Source organism: Podarcis gaigeae (genome assembly GCF_964106915.1).
Source record: "Podarcis gaigeae genome assembly, chromosome: 6".
NCBI classification, from domain to species: Eukaryota; Metazoa; Chordata; class Lepidosauria; order Squamata; family Lacertidae; genus Podarcis; species Podarcis gaigeae.
The window spans coordinates 5,700,169-5,724,906 of NC_139682.1; the positions used below are offsets into that span (position 1 = coordinate 5,700,169).

General features: G+C 45.9%; 1 protein-coding gene across 2 annotated transcripts; it reads left to right on the top strand.

The window, feature by feature from the left end:
- Window positions 1-265: 265 nt before the first annotated feature.
- Window positions 266-24,738, top strand: LOC310847098 (uncharacterized protein). 2 transcript variants are annotated; one of them, XM_083744608.1, is made up of 6 exons: window positions 266-792; window positions 11,561-11,711; window positions 15,339-15,390; window positions 17,308-17,368; window positions 19,809-20,227; window positions 22,258-24,738. In XM_083744608.1, the coding sequence occupies exons 2-6, from the start codon at window positions 11,599-11,601 to the stop codon at window positions 22,672-22,674; spliced, it is 1,062 nt and encodes a 353-aa protein (XP_083600734.1). In that variant the 5' UTR covers window positions 266-792; window positions 11,561-11,598; the 3' UTR covers window positions 22,675-24,738. The 2 variants fall into 2 exon arrangements, with proteins under 2 accessions (XP_083600734.1, XP_083600733.1); XM_083744607.1 differs by lacking the exon at window positions 266-792 and having other exon boundaries at window positions 11,447-11,711.

Here is a 24,738-nt window from a genome sequence, read left to right on the forward strand (position 1 = left end):
GCAGCGGCAGCAGGAGGTCCCATTAGCTAAAGTGGTAATTCAGGTTAAGAACAGTTTCAGGTTAAGAACGGACCTCCGAGACGAATTAAGAACGTAACAAAAGGTACCACTGTACCAGACTTTTAGAAGACATCTGAAGGGAAGTTTTTAATGGGTAACATTTTAATGTATTTTTCATCTTTGTTGGAAGCTGCCCAGAGTGGCTGGGCAAACCCAGCAAGATGGGTGGGGTACAAATAAATTATTATTATTATTATTATTATTATTATTATTATTATTATTGGCCAGCCGCTTCTGGGAAGCACATAGGCAAGGTGGGAAGGAACAACATCCCGCCCCTCACAGCAGCTGACTTTCAGAGATACACTGCGGCTGCACATGGAAGTTCCATTCAGCTACCTCGGCCATTGAAAAACCTACCCTAAAAGGGGATGAGGTCCTGCTGAGATGTTCCACAAGGGGGTGGGGAGCGGAGCACACTTCTGGTCGCATCTACCTGCCGCTGGTACTTTTGCTTTTCCTTTTTTTGGTTTTGAAAAGCAGCGTGCAGTTGGGCGATGCAGGCAGGAAGCAGGCTCTGCCGCAGGGCGCATGTGGCCTCCGCTCAGAGGCAGCCACCCACCCTGGGAAAGTCAGCCGTGCGACCGAGCTGCCTGCAGCCACCCAGAAAGCTGGGACCTGACCTTTTATTTTAGAAGACGGTGAGGTCAAGCCGAAAGTTCAAGGGATTCCAATCGCTGGGGCCGATTGCAGAGATGCTCTTTGCCCGCCTCTGTTCCCCCCACTGCTAAAGTAAGTAACCTTCATGAGTAACCTGGACTGTGGCGGCTCTCCGCGCCTCTAAAAGTTGTCTTAAGGCTGCAATCCTGGACACGCTTGGCTTGGGATGAGCATCCCAGGGGATTTATTTGCAAGGAAATGTGCTGAAATTCTCCTGCCCCAAGCACCCGTCCAGTTAGGGGCCAGGCAATGCATTGAGCACGTTCCGTTTTCAGAGGTGGCTCTCTGCTTTGTAATCTGGACTTGGCAGCAGAGGGAGTGAAAGGCTCAGCCGTTTGAGGAGAGCCAGTGTGGTGTATCAGAGTGCCAGTCTAGGACCTGGGAGACCAGGGTTCCAATCTCCACTCGGCCATGAAGCTCAGTGGGTGACCTTTGTGGGGCCTGGTCCCTTTCAGCCTACCTCTCAGGGTTGTTGGGACCAAATGAGGAGGGTAGGAGCTATGTTGCCATCTTACGTTCCTTGTTGGGGGGGATATAAATGTCATAAATACATCTTATGTCCAAATCGGTGGCAATGCTTTAGAGCATCCTCCAACATCCCCCAGGTGTTTGGGGCTTTCAGTGCTCCCCAGTCCCAGTCCTGACAACCCCGTGACTGAGGGTGACAGGAGTTGTAGTCCGAAAACATCTGGAGAGAACCAGGTTGATGAGAGCTGCTTTAGAGTGAGAGAGGCGCCCCAAATTTATGCTCTTTGAAGCTTTAAATCCTGCGGTGAGACTAAAAGGAGGGGAAGAATCGCATATGCCCCATTAGCTTTTTTATAAGAAGGGAGGGAATATCGTAGAACTACAGAATGGGACCACAAGGCTCAACTAGTCCAACCTAATGCAATGGAGGAATCTTTCATCTAATGGTGAGCTCGAACCCACAGCCTTGCGATTAAGCCCTAAACAGTCTTGGTCCAGTATACCTGAAAGAGCATCTCCACCCCCATCATTCTGCCCAGACACCAAGGTCCAGCTCCGAGGGCCTTCTGTCAGTTCCCTCACTGCGAGAAGCCAAGTTACAGGAAACCAAGCAGATTGCCTTCTTGGTAGTGGCACCCACCCTGTGGAACGCCCTCCCACCAGATGTCAAAGAGAAAAACAACTACCAGGCTTTTAGAAGACATCTGAAGGCAGCCCTGTTTAGGGAAGCTTTTAATGTTCAATAGACTATTGTATTTTAATATTTTGTTGGAAGCTGCCGAGAGTGGCTGGGGAAACCCAGCCAAATAGGTGGGGTATAAATAATAAATTATTATTATTATAAGAGCCTTGTGCTCCACTGACTGAGCTATCACACAATTCCGATCAATAAATGTTTCTTGATCTTGAGTCTCTATGGACGAGAGTTTGGATTATCCAATCTGTTTTAATGTCAGAATTGTAGAGTTAGAAGGGATTCAATGAGTTATCTAGTCCAACCCCAGCATCTTCATCAGGGGCAGCGACTGTGACTTCGTTTAGTTAGGAGGAGATGAGTCGATGGGAGGCTTGTGTTGGGACCATGAGCTCCTTCAGGCACCAGTTTGGGGGCATCAACATTCTGCGATGCTAGCCCTCTAACTACATTTTTAAAATTCATTTGACTTCACCTTCTCCCTTTCCTTTTACAAAAGTATTTTTTTCTGAGCTGCTAACAGCAACAACAAAAAACAAGGTCAAGAAAATAAAAGTGGTGTTCAGTTTTTTTAAAAAAATTAAAGGCTTCCCAGTAGTTTTCAAAGTGTAAAAACCAGTTACACAAACATTAAATAGAAGCACCTGCAATTAGAACATACAGTAAGACAATCCCTTTAAAACACAGCAATTAAAACACCAGACTCTGGTTGAGAGACCAAGGGAATTTCCTTAAGCAGGTAAGTCTTCAAAACCCAACCCATCAAAACGCCCAAACCGATGGAGCAGGGGTTGCATTTTGTAACGCTGGGGCAAACAATGAAATATTCTGCCTCTGTGTCACCGCAAGCTGATAAGCACCAGGCTGTGGCAAGACTGGGTTTATTTTAGGTCACAGGGCCCAGGTTAGTTATGGCAGTGGTTTTCAACCTGTGTGCCATGGCACCTTGGGGTTCCTTGAATGATGGCCAGGGGTGCCACAGACAACACTGGCCTCTGTCCCTCTTTCCTCCTCTCCTTCCTCTGATGCCCTCTCGCATCTCTGCCTCCCAAAGGCTTGCACAGCTGTTTGCTGCAGCAGCCCTGGCTGCAAACTCCCCAGGCGAATGGTGCCTTTGGGGCTGGCCAGGGGGTGCTGGTTGCCAGGAACTGAGGCAGCCTTAGAATAAGCAAGCAAGCAAGCAGGTGAGGGAGCCCAGCCGGCCAGCCCTTGCTGCTGGGAATGGACAAAACAACAACAAACCTATGGTTACGTGAAACTTATTCAATAAACACACAAGACGTAACCGGCTGTATGTTTGAAAAAATATAATATATAGTATTCATTGTATTGAATTGTAGATTTCAACAAAAGTAGGTCATAAAGTTCAACGGAAAAAGCAGAAGACCCAGTGGATCAGTTTATGCATAAGGGAATAAGTTTATTCCACCTGTCTGTTCATAGAGTCCAACAATCCGTACGAAAGGTTGTTGCAGTTCCACAGAATCCTTTCACAGAGTCTAAGACAAGGATTTCCGGAATATTAGCCTTGTTTCGCCGTCATGGGCTTCATCAGTATTACAAACTCATATATGATATCACAGGAGAGTGGATCTTATAGCATAGTACAGTGGTACCTCGGGTTAAGTACTTAATTTGTTCCGGAGGTCCGTTTTTAACCTGAAACTGTTCTTAACTGAAGCACCGCTTTAGCTAATGGGGCCTCCTGCTGCTGCTGCGCCGCCGGAGCACGATTTCTGTTCTCATCCTGAAGCAAAGTTCTTAACCCGAGCTACTATTTCTGGGTTAGCGGAGTCTGTAACCTGAAGCGTCTGTAACCCGAGGTACCACTTTTGAGAGTGGACTTAGGGTGGAGGTCATAAGCTTTGTTTGGCCTCATCCACGGTTGTTTGCTTTATTACCCTGCTGCGATGGGATAGTCAAAGGCCTTGTTTGCTTCCAAAGGGAGGCCAAAACCTGGAGAAAGCTCAGCATTCTCTCTGCCACAACTGAGGGAAGCAAGCTAGGTTAGGGAGCAGACGGTAACCCACACAGGGAACGTACAGCTCCATCTTCACACAACTCCCTGTCCCCCAATTTTTGCCACCTGAGGCAGCCCCTTCACTCCACCCAATGATAGAGCCGGCCCTGGTGTGTGGAGGAGCTGCAGTAAAGAACAAGCAGCAGGGAGCTATTTGCCCTATTTTTGGACTTGTCCTAAAATTAGAATATAGAGTGGTACCTCAGGTCAAGTACTTAATTCATTCCAGAGGTCTGTTCTTAACCTGAAACTGTTCTTAACCTGAAGCACCACTTTAGTTAATGGGGCCTCCCGCTGCCGCCACACAATTTCTGTTCTCATCCTGAAGCAAAGTTCTTAACCCGAGGTACTATTTCTGGGTTAGCAGAGTCTGTAACCTGAAGCCTATGTAACCTGAAGCGTATGTAACCCGAGGTACCACTGTAGTAGCTATAACTTTATGAGCTACTTCTGTTGAAATTCTGTTGTTGTTGTGAATTTTATATTTATACCCTGCCTATCTTAATGGGTTGACCCAGACACTCTGGGAAGCTTCCAACATACATAAAAACATAATAAAACATTTAACATTTTAAAACTTCCCTATAGAGGGCTGCCTTCAGATGGCTTGTGGGGGTCAGATAGCTCCATCCCCTCCAACATTTCTCCAATGAAAACAGGGATGCCCTAAGGAAAAGGGGGACATTCAGGGATCAACTAAAAAACCGAGACGGCTTCTGTGAATCCGGAACCGTCCCTGCAAAACAGGGACACTTGGAGGGTCTGTAGGACTAGGAGAAGAAAAGAGAAGGAAGAGGCGACATGCTAGAAATTTATGAGGTTATAACCGGCATAATCAAACTGGAACTTGTGGACAGTCAATGAGGCTGAATGTTGTAAGATCCAGGACAGATAAAATAAAGCCCTTCGTGCAGTGCATAGTGAGACTGCGGAACTCACTCCAACAGGAAGCAGCAATGGCTGCCAATCAAGATAAAAAAGGAGAGGGCAAATTCATGAGGAGGAGAGGGTTCTCTCTGTTTGTTATTGTTTTTTAATTTTCAATGCAAAATTACAACAAAAATTACAAACATTCTATCCAAAATCAAACAGTACAAACAAGAAAAAACACACAAAAGAAAAAAGAACAAAAAACCACACATCTACAAATAAAACCATATCATCATTCCAATCTAGTCATTACATACATATACACGTATTGACTTCCTTCCTTTGTTCTAAGACCTCAAAATTTTTACTCTTTCTAAGTTGTTGCGTCTAATGTAGATTACTTCTATTACTTCTATCTTTATACTTTTTACACCATTTTTCTCTTTCTTTACCCCTGCAAAGCTTCATTCATTGCATACCGATATGCTTACTCCAGAACAATATTTTTTCATATACTCTTTAGCACATCCCCATTCTTTTAACAATTTTTGGTCAGATTGACAAAATTTAATTTGTCATTCTTTCACGGATGGAATTTCTCTCCCTTTCCAGTTTTTTGCTGTGAGCATCCTGGCAGCTGTTGTCGCAAATAATACTTTCCTTTGATTGTCTGGAATATCGTTTGTGATTTTAGGTACGGTATAATCACAAACAAGGAGGAGAGGGTTCTCAATGGCTCCTAGCCACGATGGCTCTGCTCTGCTTCCACAATTGGAGGTAGCCATGCTTCTGAATACCGCTTTCTGGAAACCCCAGGAGGGGTGAGAGTGCTCCTGAGTTCGAATCCTGCTTGCGAATTTCCTACAGTCATCTGGTTGGCCTCTGTGAGAACAGGATGCTGGCCCATTGGCCTGATCCAGCCGGCTCCTCTTATGTTTTTATCAGGCCAGAGCCTGGCAATATGGAGCCCTGTGCATATAAATTAATGATGAGAAATAAGGAAAAGGATGATAAGGATAATTCAGAATAAATGGGAGTGGGAAGGGCTGTTTCATTTGAATACGGTCCAAGAGATGATGAAGAGTACAGATAAAATAAAAAATGGATAAATAAAAAGAATAAAGCAGGAAATTCCTATTGAAACGGTATAGAACCCCGGCGCAACTGGCATACATAGTTAAAGGATTGAGTCCTAAGTGCTGGCACTGCGGTCAAGAGTTAGGGGTATATGCACATATGTGGTGGGAGTGTATTTGGGTAAAGGAATATTGGCAAAAGATTATAAAGGTTATTTCTGATGTATTTCAGATAGAAGTCAATAGAGAAATGCTTATCTCAGGAATACTGGGGAATAGTAAAATAGAAAGAAAAGAGCAAGATTGGTTTTCCCCGGAGCTGAGGGCGATGAAACAATCATTGAGACTGCTAGAGCGCCGGTAGCGGAAAACTCACTCTGAATCAGACCGGACACGGGCTAGAGCTCAACGTCGAGCCTACCAAGTGGCAATGGCGACGGCGAAGAGGGACTTCTTCGCCACCTCCATTGCATCTGCAGAAAACAGCAGCAGGAGACTTTTTCAGGTGGTTCGCAATCTATCAGAACCATTTGCACCACTAGGGCCTGGTAGGGACCCCAAGATCTCCTGCAATGCTTTTGCAAATTTTTTTGCAGATAAAGTCGTTCAGATTCAGAGGGAGGTAGACTCCACCATGGGAGCAGGGCCAGGGCGGGAGAGTGCTAGAGTTCTGTCTAGTCCTGTTACATGGGATCAACTCCAATCTGTTACCTCCGAGGATGTGAACAGGCTGCTTGGACAAGTGAAACCGACCACCTGTCTCCTTGATCCTTGCCCATCCTGGCTGATAAAAGCGAGCCGGGAAGGGATGGGCAATGAGCTCTGCGGGGTGATGAATGCTTCCCTCTGTGAGGGAGCCTTCCCAGACCCACTGAAAGAGGCGATCATTAAACCGCTTCTTAAAAAAACATCTTTAGACCCAGCCAATTTGACAAACTATCGCCCAGTCTCAAATCTTCCATTCTTGGGCAAGGTGATTGAGCGGGTGGTTGCCGAACAACTCCAAGCACGCCTGGAGGATGCGAACCATTTGGATCCCTTCCAATTGGGATTCAGGCCTCACCATGGACTGAAACTGCCTTGGTCGCGCTGGTTGATGATCAGGACAAAGGTGAGAGCTGTTTCCTCGTTCTGCTGGATCTCTCAGTGGCCTTTGACATCATCGACCATAACATCCTTCTGGAACATCTAGAGGGGCTGGGAGCTGGGGACACTGTTATACGGTGGTTCCACTCCTTTCTCCTGGGCTGTGTCCAGAAAGGGGTGTTGGGGGATGAGTGTTCAGACCCCTGGGCTCTCACATGTGGGGTGCCTCAGGGTTCCGTCCTCTCCCCCATGCTTTTTAATATCTATATGAAGCTGTTGGGAGAGATCATCAGGGGGTTTGGGCTGGGTGTCCATCAGTATGCAGATGACACCCAGCTCTACCTCTCCTTTAAATCAGAACCAGTGAAGGCGGTGAAGGTCCTGTGTGAGTGCCTGGAGGCGGTTGGAGGATGGATGGCGGCTAATGGATTGAGGTTGAATCCTGACAAGACAGAAGTACTGTTTTGGGGGGACAGGGGGCGGGCGGATGTGGGGGATTCCCTGGTCCTGAATGGGGTAACTGTGCCCCTGAAGGACCAGGTGCGCAGCCTGGGAGTCATTTTGGACTCACAGCTGTCCATGGAGGCGCAGGTTAATTCTGTGTCCAGGGCAGCTGTCTACCAGCTCCACCTGGTACGCAAGCTAAGACACTACTTGCCCGTGGACTGTCTCACCAGAGTGGTGCATGCTCTAGTTATCTCCCGCTTGAACTACTGCAATACGCTCTACGTGGGGCTACCTTTGAAGGTGACCCGGAAAGTGCAATTAATCCAGAATGTGGCAGCTAGACTGGTGACAGGGAGTGGCCGCCGGGACCACATTGCACCGGTTCTGAGAGATCTGCATTGGCTCCCAGTACGTTTCCGAGCACAATTCAAAGTGTTGGTGCTGACCTTTAAAGCCCTAAACGGCCTTGGTCCAGTCTCCACCCCCATCGTTCAGCCCGGACACTGAGATCCAGCACCGAGGGCCTTCTGGCAGTTCTCTCATTGCGAGAAGTGAGGTTACAGGGAACCAGGCAGAGGTCCTTCTCGGTAGTGGCACCTGCCCTGTGGAACACCCTCCCAGCACATGTCAAGGCAATAAACAACTATTTTACTTTTAAAAGACAACTGAAGGCAGCCCCATTTAGGGATGTTTTAATGTCTGATGCTGTACTGTTTTTAATATTCAGTTGGAAGCAGCCCAGAGTGGCTGGGGAAACCCAGCCAGATGGGTGGGGTATAAATAAATTATTATTAATGTCAGGGGCTCAGGAGTGGAGAGCGAAGGGGAAGAATCCGAGGGGAGCGTAGGAGAAGAGGACAGTGGGCCGAGGGATTCCATGAGCCTCTTCAGCGAATCGGAAGATTCACAGAAGGGGGCGCCAGTGGCCAGGGGTAGGGGGTTCCCAAGGGGAACGCCCCAGGAGCAAGGGGGCAGCAGGGACTCCCAGAGCAGTAGTTGGAAATCAGGACCAGCTTCCCCACCAGAGCAGAGTGGGGGGGAAGAGTCCCAAGTATCGGGGCCAGTGCATTCCCCACCAGGGAGAGAAGACGAGGCAGGGCTGACCACGCCTCCATCGGAGAGTCGGACAACGGAGGGGAGGTCAGATCCGGCCAGTATCACGGAAGAGGGAAGCAGTGACAGAAGTAGTGTAACGGTTAGGAGAAAGGTCACTGGGTTGGCGCGAGAGGCAAGTTCAAATGTACAGGAGCGCGGGACAGCAGAGAATGAGGATTGGGAACCGGGTCCTAAAGCCCGCCGGAGGCAGGGGGAGGAGCTAAGCGACTCAGCGTCGGAAGAGTCCAGAAAGGGCAATGCCCCAGTGGGCAGGAGGACCCAGAGGAGGAGAGAGCAGCGGAAAAGGTGGAGCAGGGCTAGGATCTTAAACTGGTGTCAGAGGGGAGGAGACTCAGACGGGACTTCGCCGATGTAGGGTTTAAGACGTAGGGCTGCACGCTGTGGCTTTGAAATGGAAACTGAACTTCAATAAAGACTTTTGTACATTACGACAGCCTAGCGTTGGTCCTCTGTGAGCTGGGACCTAGAGTCAGCTCTGGCAATTATTATTATTATTATTATTATTATTATTATTATTATTATTATTATTATTAAAATTATGATATTAGCTGGTATGCTTGTTATTGCATTAGGATGGAAAACTAAAGGATAAATGGACCATGGAAAAATGGAATGACTATGTTTTTGAATATATACAATCTGATATATTTGAACAGGTAATGGCGGAAGATACACGGAAAAACAAATGTCACAAGATTTTGAATAAATGGTCAAGTTATAGGAATTGGATAGCACGGGGGGGGGGGAGCCAACCCAAGCATCCAAATTAGAATGAATAATCTGTGCACATAGTTAAAGATCAGAAGAGAGAACAATTTTTTGGGGGGAGGGGTTAAAGCGGAGGGAGGAAGGGAAAAAAATAAGGATAAATGAGTAGGGACAAAAGTATATACTGTTATGTATAACTAATAGGAGGATGATTTTGACGTATGTTATAGTTAGATTTTCGACTGAATTTTTTTTTTAAAAATACATTGACTTTTCCATAAGGCTCAACCATCGCCATCTAGTGTCACATTGTATATTGCACTTAAAACACACTTAAAACCTTTTATTTGCAGCTGTATAGCCCAGGACTTAACTAGGTTTTGGGACAGAAGCGGGAAGGTGTGAACTTCACCCCCACCCCCCACGATGCCCTAAATCCGCCTCTGTTCTTACGGTACTGGAAACAAAGAGAGTCATGTTAGGGGGAGCCTTATTGTGAATGTTGCACTCAGCTTCCTGTGTGCTGTTTGACCTTTGAGTGCATGAACATGCAGGTTGTACTTGTTTGCAACACAGGAGCAGCAGAGACCACAGCTCAGCGGTGGTTGACAGTTTGGCGATGCAGCGACAGCTCCCTCGAGTTTGCAGGCCCTGTGGCTCAGAGGCACAGGAAACCCATTGCCAACCAGAGTGCAAACTGCAAGGGGCCCGTGATATTTTGCATTCTTCGTTAAGAGCCTGCAAGAAGTAGGCTTCCTTTATATATATATATATATATAAATTTTTATTAGCTTTTTAACATATCATTTTCAACAGTAATTAAACATACCTTTACATCTTATACAATTTTTTTGACTTCCATCAATCCTGTCCGAAAATTTTCCAATCTAATCTCTTAATATACATTTCTTACTTTCCCTATTACATTTAAATCTCACAACTGTTATCTTTTTTCCTTTTCTACTTTGCAACGTTTCATATTTTTCTCTTTACAGAACCTCTTGTAGTCCTACTAGCGTAATTTGTTGGTTACAATTGCTCATATAGTTTGTATACTTCTTCCAATCTTCTGTAAATCTCTAGTCCCGCAGGTTTCGAATCCTTCCTGTCATTTTATCCAATTCTGCATAGTCTATTAATTTTATCTGCCATTCTTCTTTTGTCGGAATTTCTTCTTGCTTCCATTCCTGGGCTAACAACACTCTTGCTGCTGTTGTTGCATATAAAAACAATTTACCATAACATCCTGCCTCTTAATGTCCTGACCTTTAATACCAAGTAAAAATGCATCTGGTGTTTTTTTAAATGTATATTTCAACATCTTTTTCATCTCATTATATATCATTTCCCAGAAGTTATTTACTTTCTTACATTCCCAACAAGAAGGAACCTTTCAGCTTCCATTGCTGTCCTGAGGATCCAACACTCCACCAGCTTGCTTAAAATCCACTTTGCCTGTGGATTCCACGATTCGATTGTGAGGGCCATCTTTATGGGGGGTAAAACACGAGAACAAAATACAGTGGTACCTCGGGTTAAGAACGTAATTCGTTCCGGAGGTCTGTTCTTAACCTGAAACTGTTCTTAACCTGAGGTAGCACTTTAGCTAATGGGGCCTCCCGCTGCCGCCGCACAATTTCTGTTCTCATCCTGAAGCAAAGTTCTTAACCCGAGGTACGATTTCTGGGTTAGCGGAGTCTGTAACCTGAAGCGTCTGTAACCTGAAGCATCTGTAACCCGAGGTACCACTGTAGCATAAGAAGAGCTTTGCTGGATCAGGCCAATGGCCCATCTAGCCCCGCGGAGGACCTTAAGGTCCACAAGTGACAACACTTTGGAGGTCCGGAGCCTCAAGGAGGTTAGATTGCTCTCAACTAGGGCCAGGGTCTTTTCAGTACTGGCCCCAACTTGGTGGAACGCTCTGTCACAAGAGACCAGGGCCCTGCGGGACTTGACATCTTTCCACAGGGCCTGCAAGACGGAGCTGTTCTGCCTGGCCTTTGGTCTGGACTCAGTCTGACCCTTATGTTTCCCTCCCCTTATGGTCTTGATTTATCGGCTACTTTAAAATGAGGCTGCATTTTAAATTGCATTTGAATCTGTATTTTAAATTGGTTCCCTCCCCTTCTCTTTTTCTCCTATTATGTTTTTACTGTGATTTTATTGGTGTTAGCCGCCCTGAGCCCGGCTCTGGCCAGGGAGGGCGAGGTATAAATAAAATTTATTATTATTCTTATTATTGCAGTACTGAGCCAGATGAGCCCATGGTCTGATTCTGTATAAGGCAGAATGAATGAATGAGGCAAACTGCATCCCAGGAGTCTGATCGTCCGTTTTGCTTCCTCTCCTCCACAGCATCCTATGCTAAGTGCGTCTCACAGGGGAATCCACTGATGGCTCCATCCCTGGAGGAAGCGGGCGCTGGCGACTTCTTTCCTTCCTTCCTTGTCGTCTCCCTGGTTGGCCTAACCGCCTGTCTCTTGGCCCTCTGCACACTTTGCAGGAGGTAAGCATCTGAGCTGCTCTCACCCTTAAGTGGCAAGCCTTCTCCAGTTACAGATAGGTAGCCGTGTTGGTCTGCCATAGTCAAAACAAAAAAATTTCCTTCCATTAGCACCTTAAAGACCAACTAAGTTAGTTCTTGGTATGAGCTTTCGTGTGCATGCACACTTCTTCAGATACACTGAAACAGAAGTTTCCAGACCCTTCTATATAGTGAGAAGGTGGGGAGGGGTATTACTCAGAAGGGTGGTGGGAATGGGTGATTGGCAGATAGCTGTGATGAGCCTGTTGACGACTCTTAACGACTGCAATAGGTCTTACAGGAAAAAGCAAGGGGTGAGAAGGTGAAAAATGGCTTTGTCATGTATAATGAGATAAGAATCCAATGTCTTTGTTCAGACCAGGTCTCTCCATGGTTTTAGGTTTGGTAATAAGTTGCAATTCAGCAGCTTCTCTGAATCACAAGACAGAGAAACCAGTAGGAGAACACTTCAATCTCCCAGGACATTCTATACAAGATCTCAAAGTAGCTGTTTTACTACAAAGGAATTTCAGAAATAGACTGGAAAGAGAAGCTTATCTCATTATACATGACAAAGCCATTTTTCACCCTCTCACCCCTTGCTTTTTCCTGTAAGACCTATTGCAGTCGTTAAGAGTCGTCAACAGGCTCATCACAGCTATCTGCCAATCACCCATTCCCACCACCCTTCTGAGTAATACCCCTCCCCACCTTCTCACTATATAGAAGGGTCTGGTGACTTCTGTTTCAGTGTATCTGAAGACGTGTGCATGCACACGAAAGCTCATACCAAGAACTAACTTAGTTGGTCTTTAAGGTGCTACTGGAAGGAAGCCTTCTCCAGACAGAGTGCCGGGGTCCCAGATTCTGCAACATCCCATTCATTTCATTCATACAATTTACATGCCTCTTGATTGGAAAATGAACAAACCTCAAAGCATATAAAAAAATAAAATAAAAATTGTCCAATGGCACCTTAGAGACCAACTAAGTTTGTTCTTGGTATAAGCTTTCGTAACAAACTTAGTTGGTCTCTGAGGTGCCACTGGAAAATTATATATATATAATATAGGTACCGCTTTCTAGCGGGAAGGTAAACGGCGTTTCCGTGTGCTGCGCTGGTGCTGGCTTGCCAGAGCAGCTTCGTCACGCTGGCCACGTGACCCGGAAGTGTCTCCGGACAGCGCTGGCCCCCGGCCTCTTAAGCGAGATGGGCGCACAACCCTAGAGTCGGACATGACTGGCCCGTATGGGCCGGGGTACCTTTACCTTTACCTATTTCTGTGGCTTAGTCACAGGATGATCAACAGCTCATAGCTGCAGGAAAGACAGAGCATTTCCAGTCTATGCATGTGCTAATTTGCAGGCATGTTGGGTGTTGGGCCTTTTTGTTCTAAGGCACTGAAGAGAATGGATGTGTTTGTCTCTGTCTCCAGCAAAAAGTTAAAAGAGGCGGCAGCGGAGAAGGGTTTTTAGCTCAGAATGCAAGTTATTTGTAAACTAAGTTCAATCAATCAATCATTTATTGTATTTGACTAAAAGCCATTACCAGTTCAGTTACAAAACCAGCAAATCCAACAAAACCTATGAAGAAAAATCCAGAAACAAGCAGCCATTTACAATAAATCAAATTAACTGAGTCTTCTGCATAATCTACAGCGTTGTCTTTCATGTGACTAGCACAGATACTTTTAGCGGCTTTTGCAAATTAAGTTCTTTTATATGTGACAATATGTAAGCTAAGTTTAGATGCCTTATGCTGGGAGCAGTATATGAAATATTCAACTGAGTAAATATAATTTTATTTGTTTTTCAGTTGAGTTCTGTAAGTGAAGCTTTATGAACCATATTTTGGGACTGGATAATTTTCATTTCAATACAAGCGTTTTGTTCACCCAGAAGCTTTCACATGTGCAAAATTAACCATCCCAGTATTGGTTGCTTGGAGAGGAGTTTGCTTAGAAACTAGCCTGCTATAGAAAGCCAAGATTCACGTCTGTTGCTTCCGCTTCACGCAATTACCTCTGCCCCAACCCCTATTCACATGTGGCCCTCAGAAAGTTGCCCCAAAGAGAAGGTGGCCCCCGTGGGTTCCCGACTCCTGCACGAAAACATTTGAGGATTCTGAGTTCAGAATAATAATAATAATAATAACAATAATAACAATAATAACAACAACAATAATAATAATATAACAACAACAATAATTAATTTATACCCCGCCCATCTGGCTGAGTTTCCCCAGCCACTCTGGGCGGCTCCCAATCAAGTGTTAAAAACAATACAGCATTAAATATTAAAAACTTCCCTAAACAGGGCTGCCTTCAGATGTCTTTTAAAAAGAAGATAGCTGCTTATTTCCTTCACCTCTAAAGGGAGTGCATTCCACAGGGCGGGTGCCACTACCGAGAAGGCCCTCTGCCTGGTTCCCTGTAACCTCACTTCTTGCAGTGAGGGAACTGCCAGAAAGCCCTCAGAGCTGGACCTCAGTGTCTGGGCTGAATGATGGGGGTGGAGACACTCCTTCAGGTATACTGGACCGAGGCTGTTTAGGGCTTTAAAGATCAGCACCAAGACTTTGAATTGTGCTCGGAAATGTACTGGGAGCCAATGAGGCCACTCCCAGTCACCAGTCTAGCTGTCGCATTCTGGATCAATTGCAGTTTCCGGGTCACCTTCAAAGGTAGCCCCACGTGGAGTGCATTGCAGTAGTCCAAGCGGGAGATAACTAGAGCATGTGCCAGTCTGGCAAGATGCTATTGGGGGGGGGGGGGAGGTGTAATGGGGAGGCATGAAAGTGACAGAAGTTTGCCTAGATGGCAAAAATGACTGCAGCAATCAGGGGCTGCTCCAATCAAAAATTCTATACAGAATGGGAATGTATAGGGGAATACATGAAGAAATATGATGTTAAAGCAGAACTCTTAATAGGGAATTGTTAAGCGTGTAAGGACAAAAGAAGTAATTATAATTTAACAGTGTTCATGTTACTCTATTTTATCAAAGCAACTAGACAAAATATATTATGATGGGAAGATCTCACACAGGTGAAGGGAAGCAGTGGGGAGGAAGGGAGGGTTAGGTTGAATTTGGGAAATAAAATAATATATGGGACAGCAAAGGATATAATAGATTCTTGTAGAATAGTAATATATTGCAACCAGAATAGAAGTTTAAAAGGGGAAGTAAATGTACTTTTAGTATTTTCATTATTGTAATAGTTATTATTATTTCTTATCGGTAGAAGGCAATGTTAATTTAGGCTTCTTTGTTTTGCTGTCTGCATAAATTCTTTTTAAGCCAATAAAAAAAGAAAAGAAATAAAATGACAGACGTTTGTAAGGCTGGCCAAAAAAGGGAGGTTTTTTTAGCAGGTGACGAAAAGGGATGGCAAGAGCATCTGTGTGGTGTTTAAATGGAGAGGGTTCGAAAGAATAGGTGCCACCACAGAAAAGGCCTGATTCCTACATTGTGCGGAATGGGCCTCCTGACCAGATGGCTATCCAGTCCAGCAAAAATACGTGGACCTTCTGTACTCCCACCGGCTGACCAGGGTGTTGTTAACCTGACCCGTGAATGATTCGTTCCATCTCTTTTTCTGCCATTCAGGAAAGAGAAGAACAGGGTAATTCCACAAGATGGAGTGATGCTGGACGAAGCAGTGAGTGGACCTCTTTCTTTTCTACATTTGGTTTCCCAATAACAAGTACATTCTTTGTGCACATGGACGTAGCCAAGATATTTTTTTGGGGGGGGGGAGCCAGGACTGAGCAACCTCTGATGCGATTGGTTGGTTTTTCAGAAGCAATGCTATTGCTCAGTTGGGTTGCCAGTTGCATTGCTAGAATGCGCCACAACGTCATCCGAGTGATCTCAGTGAGCATTAAAACATTCTGATCACTTCTACTTTTAGTTAAGTATTTTTATTTCTTTACTCGATTGGGTGTGTGTGCACCATTTTCTGCAATTCCAGGGATGCGGACAGCTGCCCACCCAGTGGCATAGCTAGATGCTCAGGTGCCCGGGGCGATTTCTGTGCCCTGCAGCTGGGGGCGGAGCAAGCCGCCCATGGGGGCGGGGCGAACCAAGGCAGGGCGTGCTGCGTGGAGCCTCTCTGCAGCCGCTCCCTCATCTGTAGGGCGGCTGAGGTGGTGGGCAGATGCAAGCCAAACGCTGCTCAAAAAGCAGCATAGAGCTTGCAGGCAGTCTGCCCAGGAGAGATGCGTGGCTCAGGCACGCTGCAGGCGCTATGGCACCCAGTGCCCCCCGCCTCATCTAGCTACACCTCTGGATTAAGCAGATTCATGGGAGAGAGGGCTGAATAAATGAATTTTATTATTATGGTCACAGACCAGTTCCGGCTCACATATAATATCAGGAAAATCATAAAACACAACAGGAATACATTGAATTGCAATTGGGTATAACAGAGACAAGGGATGCAGATGGACCTGTGGCCTAAACCACAGAGCCTAGGGCTTGCTGATCAGAAGGTTGGCAGTTCGAATCCCCGTGATGGGGTGAGCTCCCGTTGCTCGGTCCCTGATCCTGCCAACCTAGCAGTTCAAAAGCACGTCAAAGTGCAAGTAGATAAATAGGTACCGCTCCGGCGGGAAGCGAAACGGCGTTTCCGTCTGCTGCTCTGGTTCGCCAGAAGTGGCTTAGTCATGATGGCCACATGACCCGAAAGCTGTACGCCGGCTCTCTCGGCCAATAAAGCGAGATGAGCGCCGCAACCCCAGAGTCGGCCACGACTGGACCTGATGGTCAGGGGTCCCTTTACCTTTTTAATGAAATATTTCTGTATCCTTCTGTGCTGAAGAAGAATTCCACGAAACAGTGGGTATATCTGGAATCACTGTTCACAACATCTGTTTGCGGACCACTTCGGCAGTGTTGGACGTCATAAAACAAAGCTTTACGGCTTGTTTTCATCAGATAAGAATCTGACCCATTGCTTCTTTCAGAGACTTGCATAGCCCACAAAGACTTTCAGAGACCTATAAGACTTATGTTTGTCTGGTTCTATTTTTTCAAGAGAATCCATCAAGAGTGCACATTTAGGGACTTTCAGAGATTTATAAGATTTCTGTTTATTTGGTTTCTCATATTGTTCTATGTTTCGTATAGACTATATAAAGAGTTTATGTTGCTATTGCATTGTTGTACTTGGTCATCGTGTTGCCTTGGATATTACTGATCATTGTTTGCAACACTGGGGGTTAATTGTTTGGTTACGCCTCTGGATTAGGCAGATTCATGGAGGAGAGCGCTGTCGAAGGCTCCTAGCCATAAAGGCTGTGTTCTGCCTGCAAAGTTGGAGTCAGCAATGGTTTCTGGTTTCTGCCTGCAAAGTTGGAGTCAGCAATGGTTTCTGGAAATCACTCAAGGGGAGAGTGTTTCTGAAGTCGCATAAGAAGGGGTTTGCGATGGGTGCAAGAGTTATTTTTTCAGAAAAACATATTTTTGGCATTTTGTCACCCCCCTCAGTGATGACACCCAGGGCGACCCTTACCCACCGCACCCCCCTTCCTATGCCACTGTGCCCACCACCCAGACACAACTTCTTGTTTTGCAGACGGAGCTCTTGACGGTCATCAACTCGCACCAGCTGAACAGGACAAATTCCAAGGCAAAAAGTAAGTCGCCGCACGTTTCCCAAAGACTCTGGCATCCAGTTCAAATCTCAGGATTCCAAGCTGAGAGGCAACAAAGATTGGAGGCAAAGGAGCATTTGCCCACGCTGCTGCAAATTGCAAATAATATAAGAGTCGTTTCCCCATCTTATTTTGGCTATTCATTTATCTGTTTCATAAAATTTATGCACCGCTTGAATGCGGGATTTGACATCTTTCCGCAGGGCCTGCAAGACAGAGCTGTTCCACCTGGCCTTTGGTTTGGACTCGATCTGACCCTTATGTTTCCCTCCCCTTATGGTTTTGATCTATGGGCTACTTTTAAAATGAGGCTGCATTTTAAATTGCATTTTAACCTGTATTTTAAATTGGATTTTTTGTTCCCCCTCTCTTTTTTCCCCATTATGTTTTTACTGTGATTTTATTGGTGTTAGCCGGCCTAAACCTGGCTCTGGCTGGGGAGGGCGGGGTATAAATAAAATTATTATTATTATTATTATTATTATTATTATTATTATTATTAAAAAAAACTACTACAACCCTCAAGCCGTTAAAAAATAAAATAAATAAAAATCATTCCTAAGAAAAACTAACAATAAAAATTCCAGACTTTCGAAAAGTTGCAATAACAATAGACGAAAAACAGATTAGAACTCACACCACATTAAAACTCTAAGCACCCGGGTAGACTTGACCAAACAAGAGTGTTTTTAGTAGGCACTAGAAAGCGTACAGAAGAGTCAACCGCCTGATACCAACAGGCAGAACTAGATACGTACAATTTTGACTGTGCACATACAAATCCTAAAGCATCTCCTTCTCAAGGGCTCAGCACTTTTGTGGTTGCAGGAGCAGAGCATGGCTGGCGAAAGGGAAACCCAGCTTAGGTCCCCAGGGGCAGGGAGAAAAATAATAGAATCTTACAGTTTAAAGGGGACCCTGAGGGTCATCTAGTCCAACCCCCTGCAATGCAGGAATCTCAGCTAAAGCATCCCTGACAGATGGCCATCCAACCTCTGCTTAAAAACCTCCAAGGAAGGAGAGTCCACCACCTCTCGTGGGAATCTGTTCCACTGCTAAACAGCTCTTGCTATCAGAAAGGTCTTCCAAATGTTTAGTCGGAATCTCCTTTCTTGGTTTGAATCCTACCCTCCAGAGGAGGAGAAAACAAAGCTTCTTCCCTCCTCCATGTGACAGCCCTTAAGATATTTGAAGATGGCTATCATATCTTCAGGGACGCGGGTGGCACTGTGGGTTAAACCACAGAGCCTGGGACTTGCCGATCAGAAGGTTGAATCCCCAAGACGGGGTGAGCTCCCGTTGCTCAGTCCCTGCTCCTGTCAACCTAACAGTTCGAAAGCACGTCATAATGGAAGTAGATAAATAGGTACCACTCCAGCGGGAAGGTAAATGGTGTTTCCGTGCGCTGCTCTGGTTCGCCAGAAGCGGCTTAGTCATGCTGGCCACATGACCCGGAAGCTGTATGCCAGTTCCTTGGCCAATAAAGCGAGATGAGCGCCGCAACCCCAGAGTCGGCCACGACTGGACCTAATGGTCAGGGGTCCCTTTACCCTCCCCCTATCATAACTTCTCTCAGTCTCCTCTTTTCCAGGCTAAACATACCCAACTCCCTCAAATGTTAAACATACCCAACTCCCTCATCAGGCTTTGTTTCCAGACCCTTGGTCATCTTGGTTGCCTTCCTGTGCACACCTTCCAGCTTGTCAACACCCTTCTTAAATTGTGATGTCCAGAACTGGATACAGGACTCCAGGTGGGGTCTGACCAAGGCAGAATACATTGGGACTATGACTTCCCTTGACCTGGACACTATATCTCTGTTGATGCAGCCTAGAATAGCATCATCCTTTTGGCTGCTGCATCACCCTGTTGACTCACGTTAAGTTTGTGGTCCATCAAGGTCATGGGTAGGCAAACTAAGGCCCGGGGGCCAGATCCGGCCCAATCGCCTTCTCAATCCGGCCCGCGGACAGTCCGGTAATCAGCGTGTTTTTACATGAGTAGAATGTGTCCTTTTATTTAAAATGCATCTCTGGGTTATATGTGGGGCCTGCCTGGCGTTTTCACATGAGTAGAATGTGTGCTTTTGTTTAAAATGCATCTCTGGGTTATTTGTGGGGCATAGGAATTTGTTCATATTTTTTTCCAAAATATAGTCCAGCAAGGTCTGAGGGGCAGTGGACCGGCCCCCTGCTGAAAAAGTTTGCTGACCCCTGATCAAGACCCTTTAGATCCTTTTCACATGCACTGCTAGTGAGCCTGCTGTCACCAATCCTATACTTGTGCATCTGGTTCTTCCTGCCTTACATTTGTCCCTATTGAAATTCATTTTGTTAACTTGCGCCCAGTTCTCCAATCTGTTAGGTTCATTTTGAATTCTGGAGTCCCCTCCTCTTATGCTTCTTGCATCCTCCTCCTCTAGATCTGAGGTCAACCGGTGGCAACATCCCTTACGCACTGAGCGAAGATGATGGGACGATATCCAGCTGCAGCTTCATCATCCTGCCCCCGAGGGGGCTTCCCCGCAGGCCCCCAGTGGATCTGCTGTCTCCAGACCAGATTTACTCAAACCTGAGCTTCCCAAACCAAGCCGAGGATGTGCTGTATGAATCCATGACGGCGTCGGAGGAAGCAACGGAGGAACCAAGCCCTGTCACAAAGGAGGAGGAGGAGGAGGATGCTATTGGGCAAAAAGACCAAGCAACTGGAGCAGAGTATGCCTGTGTTCTGAAAGGGAAGAAGATGAAGGCCCACCACCACGCAGAGATAGAGGCGGGGGCCTCTGAAGCATCGCAGCAGGGATCTCTAGCAACGGCACTTCACGCTGCTCAAGCAGCACAGGTATATATCAGAATAATAATTATTATTAATAATAATTTATTTGGGACGCGGGTGGCGCTGTGGGTTAAACACAGAGCCTAGGACTTGCCGATCAGAAGGTTGGCGGGTCAAATCCCCGTGACGGGGTGAGCTCCTGTAACTCGGTCCCAGCTCCTGCCAACCTAGCAGTTCGAAAGCACGTCAAAGTGCAAGTAGATAAATAGGTACCACTCTGGCGGGAAGGTAAACGGCGTTTCCGTGCGCTGCTCTGGTTTGCCAGAAGCGGCTTAGTCATGCTGGGCACAAGACCCAGAAGCTGTACACCGGCTCCCTTGGCAAATAAAGTAAGATGAGCGACCCCAGAGTCGGCCACGACTGGACCTAATGGTCAGGGGTCCCTTTACCTTTTACCCTGCCCATCTGGCTGAGTTTCACCAGCCACTCTGGGCGGCTTCCAATCAAGTGCTTAAAATAATACAGCTTTAAATATTAAAAACTTCCCTGAACAGGGCTGCCTTCAGATGTCTCTTAAAGATAAGATAGCTTCTTATTTCCTTCACATCTGGTGGGAGAGCGTTCCACAAGGCGGGAGCCACTACCAAGAAGGCCCTCAGGCTGGTTCCCTGTAACCTCACTTCTCGCAATGAGGGAACCACCAGAAGGCCTCGCTGTATCTCAGTGTTTGGGCTGAACGATGGGGGTGGAGACGCTCCTTCAGGTATACTGGGCCGAGGCCGTTTAGGGCTTTAAAGGTCAGCACCAACACTTTGAATTGTGCTCGGAAACGTACTGGGAGCCAATGTAGGTCTTTCAAGACCAGTGTTGTGTGGTCCTGGCAGCCACTCCCAGTCACCAGTATAAGAGACCTACCATTTCTGTGCAATTGAAGTAAACCCCCCCCCCAATGGGGGTTCATTGCTCTTAATTATACTGGGGTTGCACCCACCCCCCTCACACATGAAAACAAAGACCCCCACAGCCAATCACATTAAGACAACCACACCCTAGGCCAACCCCAACCTCTCTCGCCACCAAAGGAACACAAGTGAACAGTAGAGAACCGGCACAAGCAGCGCTGACACAAAACCCCACATATATTAAGTGAAATAGAAACATCACCACACCACACCACCCCCACCCATCTTCCGCCCCCCCACCTCTTTTCCCTTATTCTCAACAAATGAAACTGATTTGTAAAAAAAAAAAAGTTACATGGAAAAACATATGAGAGAGAGACATTGCATATACCCTTGTAAATCAAGAAAATCTTTAATAAAAATACATCTTTAATAAAAAATACATTAAAAAAAAACTTATACAGTGCTACCTCAGGTTAAGTATTTAATTTGTTCTGGAGGTCCGTTCTTAACCTGAAACTGTTCTTAACCTGAAGCACCACTTTAGCTAATGGGGCCTCCTGCTGCTGCCATGCCGCCGGAGCACGATTTCTGTTCTCATCCTGAAGCAAAGTTCTTAACCCGAGGTACTATTTCTGGGTTAGCGGAGTCTGTAACCTGAAGCATATGTAACCTGAAGCGTATGTAACCCGAGGTACCACTGTACTGGGGTTGGAAGAGGGAAGTGCGAATCTGTCAGTTAATGGCTGGATGTACACTGATCTGTAAAATCGCTGTTAAAGGCTATAAAAAATAATAATATAGCTCTCAATATAATTTCCCATTCTCAACATATCACCGCTCTGCAGCGGCCTCCAGTGTCACATCTTTATAACACATTTTTAACGTTATAACCGACCAGTGTAGATTCGCCCTGTGTCTCTTTTTCCAGTTTGCAATTTATTTGTGTGTTTTTAATGAAAGTCCTTGTGAAAATCTGTCAGCATTTTTGTATTATTATTATTATTATTATTATTATTATTATTATTATTATTATTATATATTGAATTCACCAGTGCAATGGGGTATCCCTTGTGCAGAATGGCAAGAGAAAAGCTCTCCTGCCTCAACGGGCTTTCATAGGATCAAAGGTGCACAAAACTGACCCCCAAAGCCATTTTATTGACGCTCCCCTAATGTCTGCTTCTCTCGTAGTTAGAAGAAATGTATTCAGTGGTGCGCAAGGAGAGGAAGAAGGAGAAGAAGAAGAAAATTGAGGGCTCTGGTGGGCACAGTGGAGAGAGACCATCCCAAGGGGAGATGAGCCTAGGAAATGCCCTGGTGGCATCTGTCCATCAGGAATCAGATGGCAGGCCAGGGCACCCGCCCTCATTGTTCCAGCCTCCCGCTATTGAACCCTGCTATGAGTCTGTTGGCTGTAAATCGTGGGTGGGCAACGGCAGAAAGCCATGCACAGAGCCAGCTTATGAGGCTGTAGATACTTACTGGAAGAACTCGAGGAGGAAAAGAAAGTCGGAGAGGAACGCCCCAGCAGAAAACCTCTACGAAAGCATCGAAAACCTGGCATTTCAGTTTCAGAATCAAAACATGTTAGCCCATTTTGAAATCTGACTCTTTGGTTTGGTTTACCTATTCAAGCGGATGCAAATGAATTAAGTGGACATAGTTCAAACGTTACTAAGTGCCGTTGCATGTCAGCCCTCAGAAACCATCAAACGCTGACTGCGGTTGCATGTTAACTGGCAGGTGCCCTCAAAACGCCAGATACTGACAAAGGGCACCTCCAGACGACATGTTTTATTGACCATTCCTCTTTATCTGCTTCCACAAAGCTTGCACAGAGGTCAGACTATTTGTTGAGCATTTCGTCTCATTTGCTTGCAGGGAGCTTATATGACAACCGGCATCAATTAATCTGGCAGAATGAAAAAGACCAATAAAAAAAGCCTAAAAATATTGTGGTGGGAGGAGGAGACGAAGGTGAGCTGTTAGCCTTAGGAACTGCCAGAGAAGAGCATCAGTGCTGGGTGACATTTCGCACTTGGATAATCTTTGCAGATAATCACTTCGCTCCACTAGGAACTTTATGAAGAGCATCAACATGTCTGGCTGCAACCCTGCATCTGCTTACTCGCGAGTAAGCTCTAAGAGCCTCAATGGAACTTCCCCTTTTGATCTGAGTTGTCATGGCTTGAAAGGGCTGATGGATTGATGAGAGCTGCCGTCCAACATCCAGATAGCTGCCATTTCCCTACTTATTGCTGCAAAGCATTTACAGTTGTTGTTTTTCAGAAGGGGTGGGGGGTGGGAAACGGATAATTATTTGTTGTTGTTTAGTCGTGTCTGCCTCTTCATGACCCCCTGGACCAGAGCACGCCAGGCACTCCTGTCTTCCACTGCCTCCCGCAGTTTGGTCAAACTCATGCTGTTAGCTTCGAGAACACCGTCCAGCCATCTCGTCCTCTGCCGTCCCCTTCTCCTTGTGCCCTCCATCTTTCCCAACATCAGGGTCTTTTCCAGGGAGTCTTCTCTTCTCATGAGGTGGCCAAAGTCTTGGAGCCTCAGCTTCACGATCTGTCCTTCCAGTGAGCACTCAGGGCTGATTTCCTTCAGAATGGAGAGGTTTGATCTTCTTGCAGTCTATGGGACTCTCAAGAGTCTCCACCAGCACTAGAATTCAAAAGCATCAATTCTTTGGCGATCAGTCTTCTTTATGGTCCAGCTCTCACTTCCATACATCACTACTGGGAAAACCATAGCTTTAACTATATGGACCTTTGTTGGCAAGGTGATGTCTCTGCTTTTAAAGATGCTGTCTGTCACTGCTGAAATGAATAATAGAGGTTCATAAAACTGTGAAGAGAGAACAGAGCCCTCATCTTCCCTCCTCTCTTTTAAGGACTGCTAAGTTTTCTGTGAAAATATCCCCCCTCCTTTCCCCATCCCTTGCAAATCCAGGTACTAATTGTTGCAACAAAGGACTTTCCGATGGCTTTCTGCCTTCCAGGCCTTTTCTCAACAGGGACACCCCTGAGAATAGGTCACTGGAGAACAGCTGTGTTGCTTTAAGATCATGTAGCATTCTGGGAAGTTTCGAATGAATGAAAAGACAGCTTAAGGGGCATGAATGGGAATGAAATAAACTCTTGAACTGGTGTTGGACTGTGTCCTCCAGCAGAGCCACCTTGAATGGTACTTTAACTGTTAAACTGCTAGAGCCCTTTTTATTATGTGTATATTTTTGTCAGTCCCTGCATTTTGGTCCTTGCTTTTCCTCTCCGGATTCCGCCTTTAAATCTCTTGTGTCTGCTAGGTGTGCTATTACTTTAATCCCCCCTAAACATTTTTTTTCAGCCATACTTCCTTGCATGTGTGTATTATTGACCTGTTGTGGGTTCAGAACAATGATTTCCAAACTGGGACCAGTTGGGGTTCCAGGAATTTCGAGCGCCAAATTAAGCCGCTCTGTTAGATTCGCTTCTGTTTCGCAGTGGAAATTCCCAGGCAGCGAAAATAATTAGCACTTCCATTTACCATTTTATCCATTAAAAGTTGCAAATTAAAGAGAACAATCTGACATCAGCTACGTCATAACATTTTAGCAATAAGCCATAACCCCCCCCCAATTATGAAGAAAGCAGCATAATTAAAAGAAAAAATGGGTAGCAGCAGATT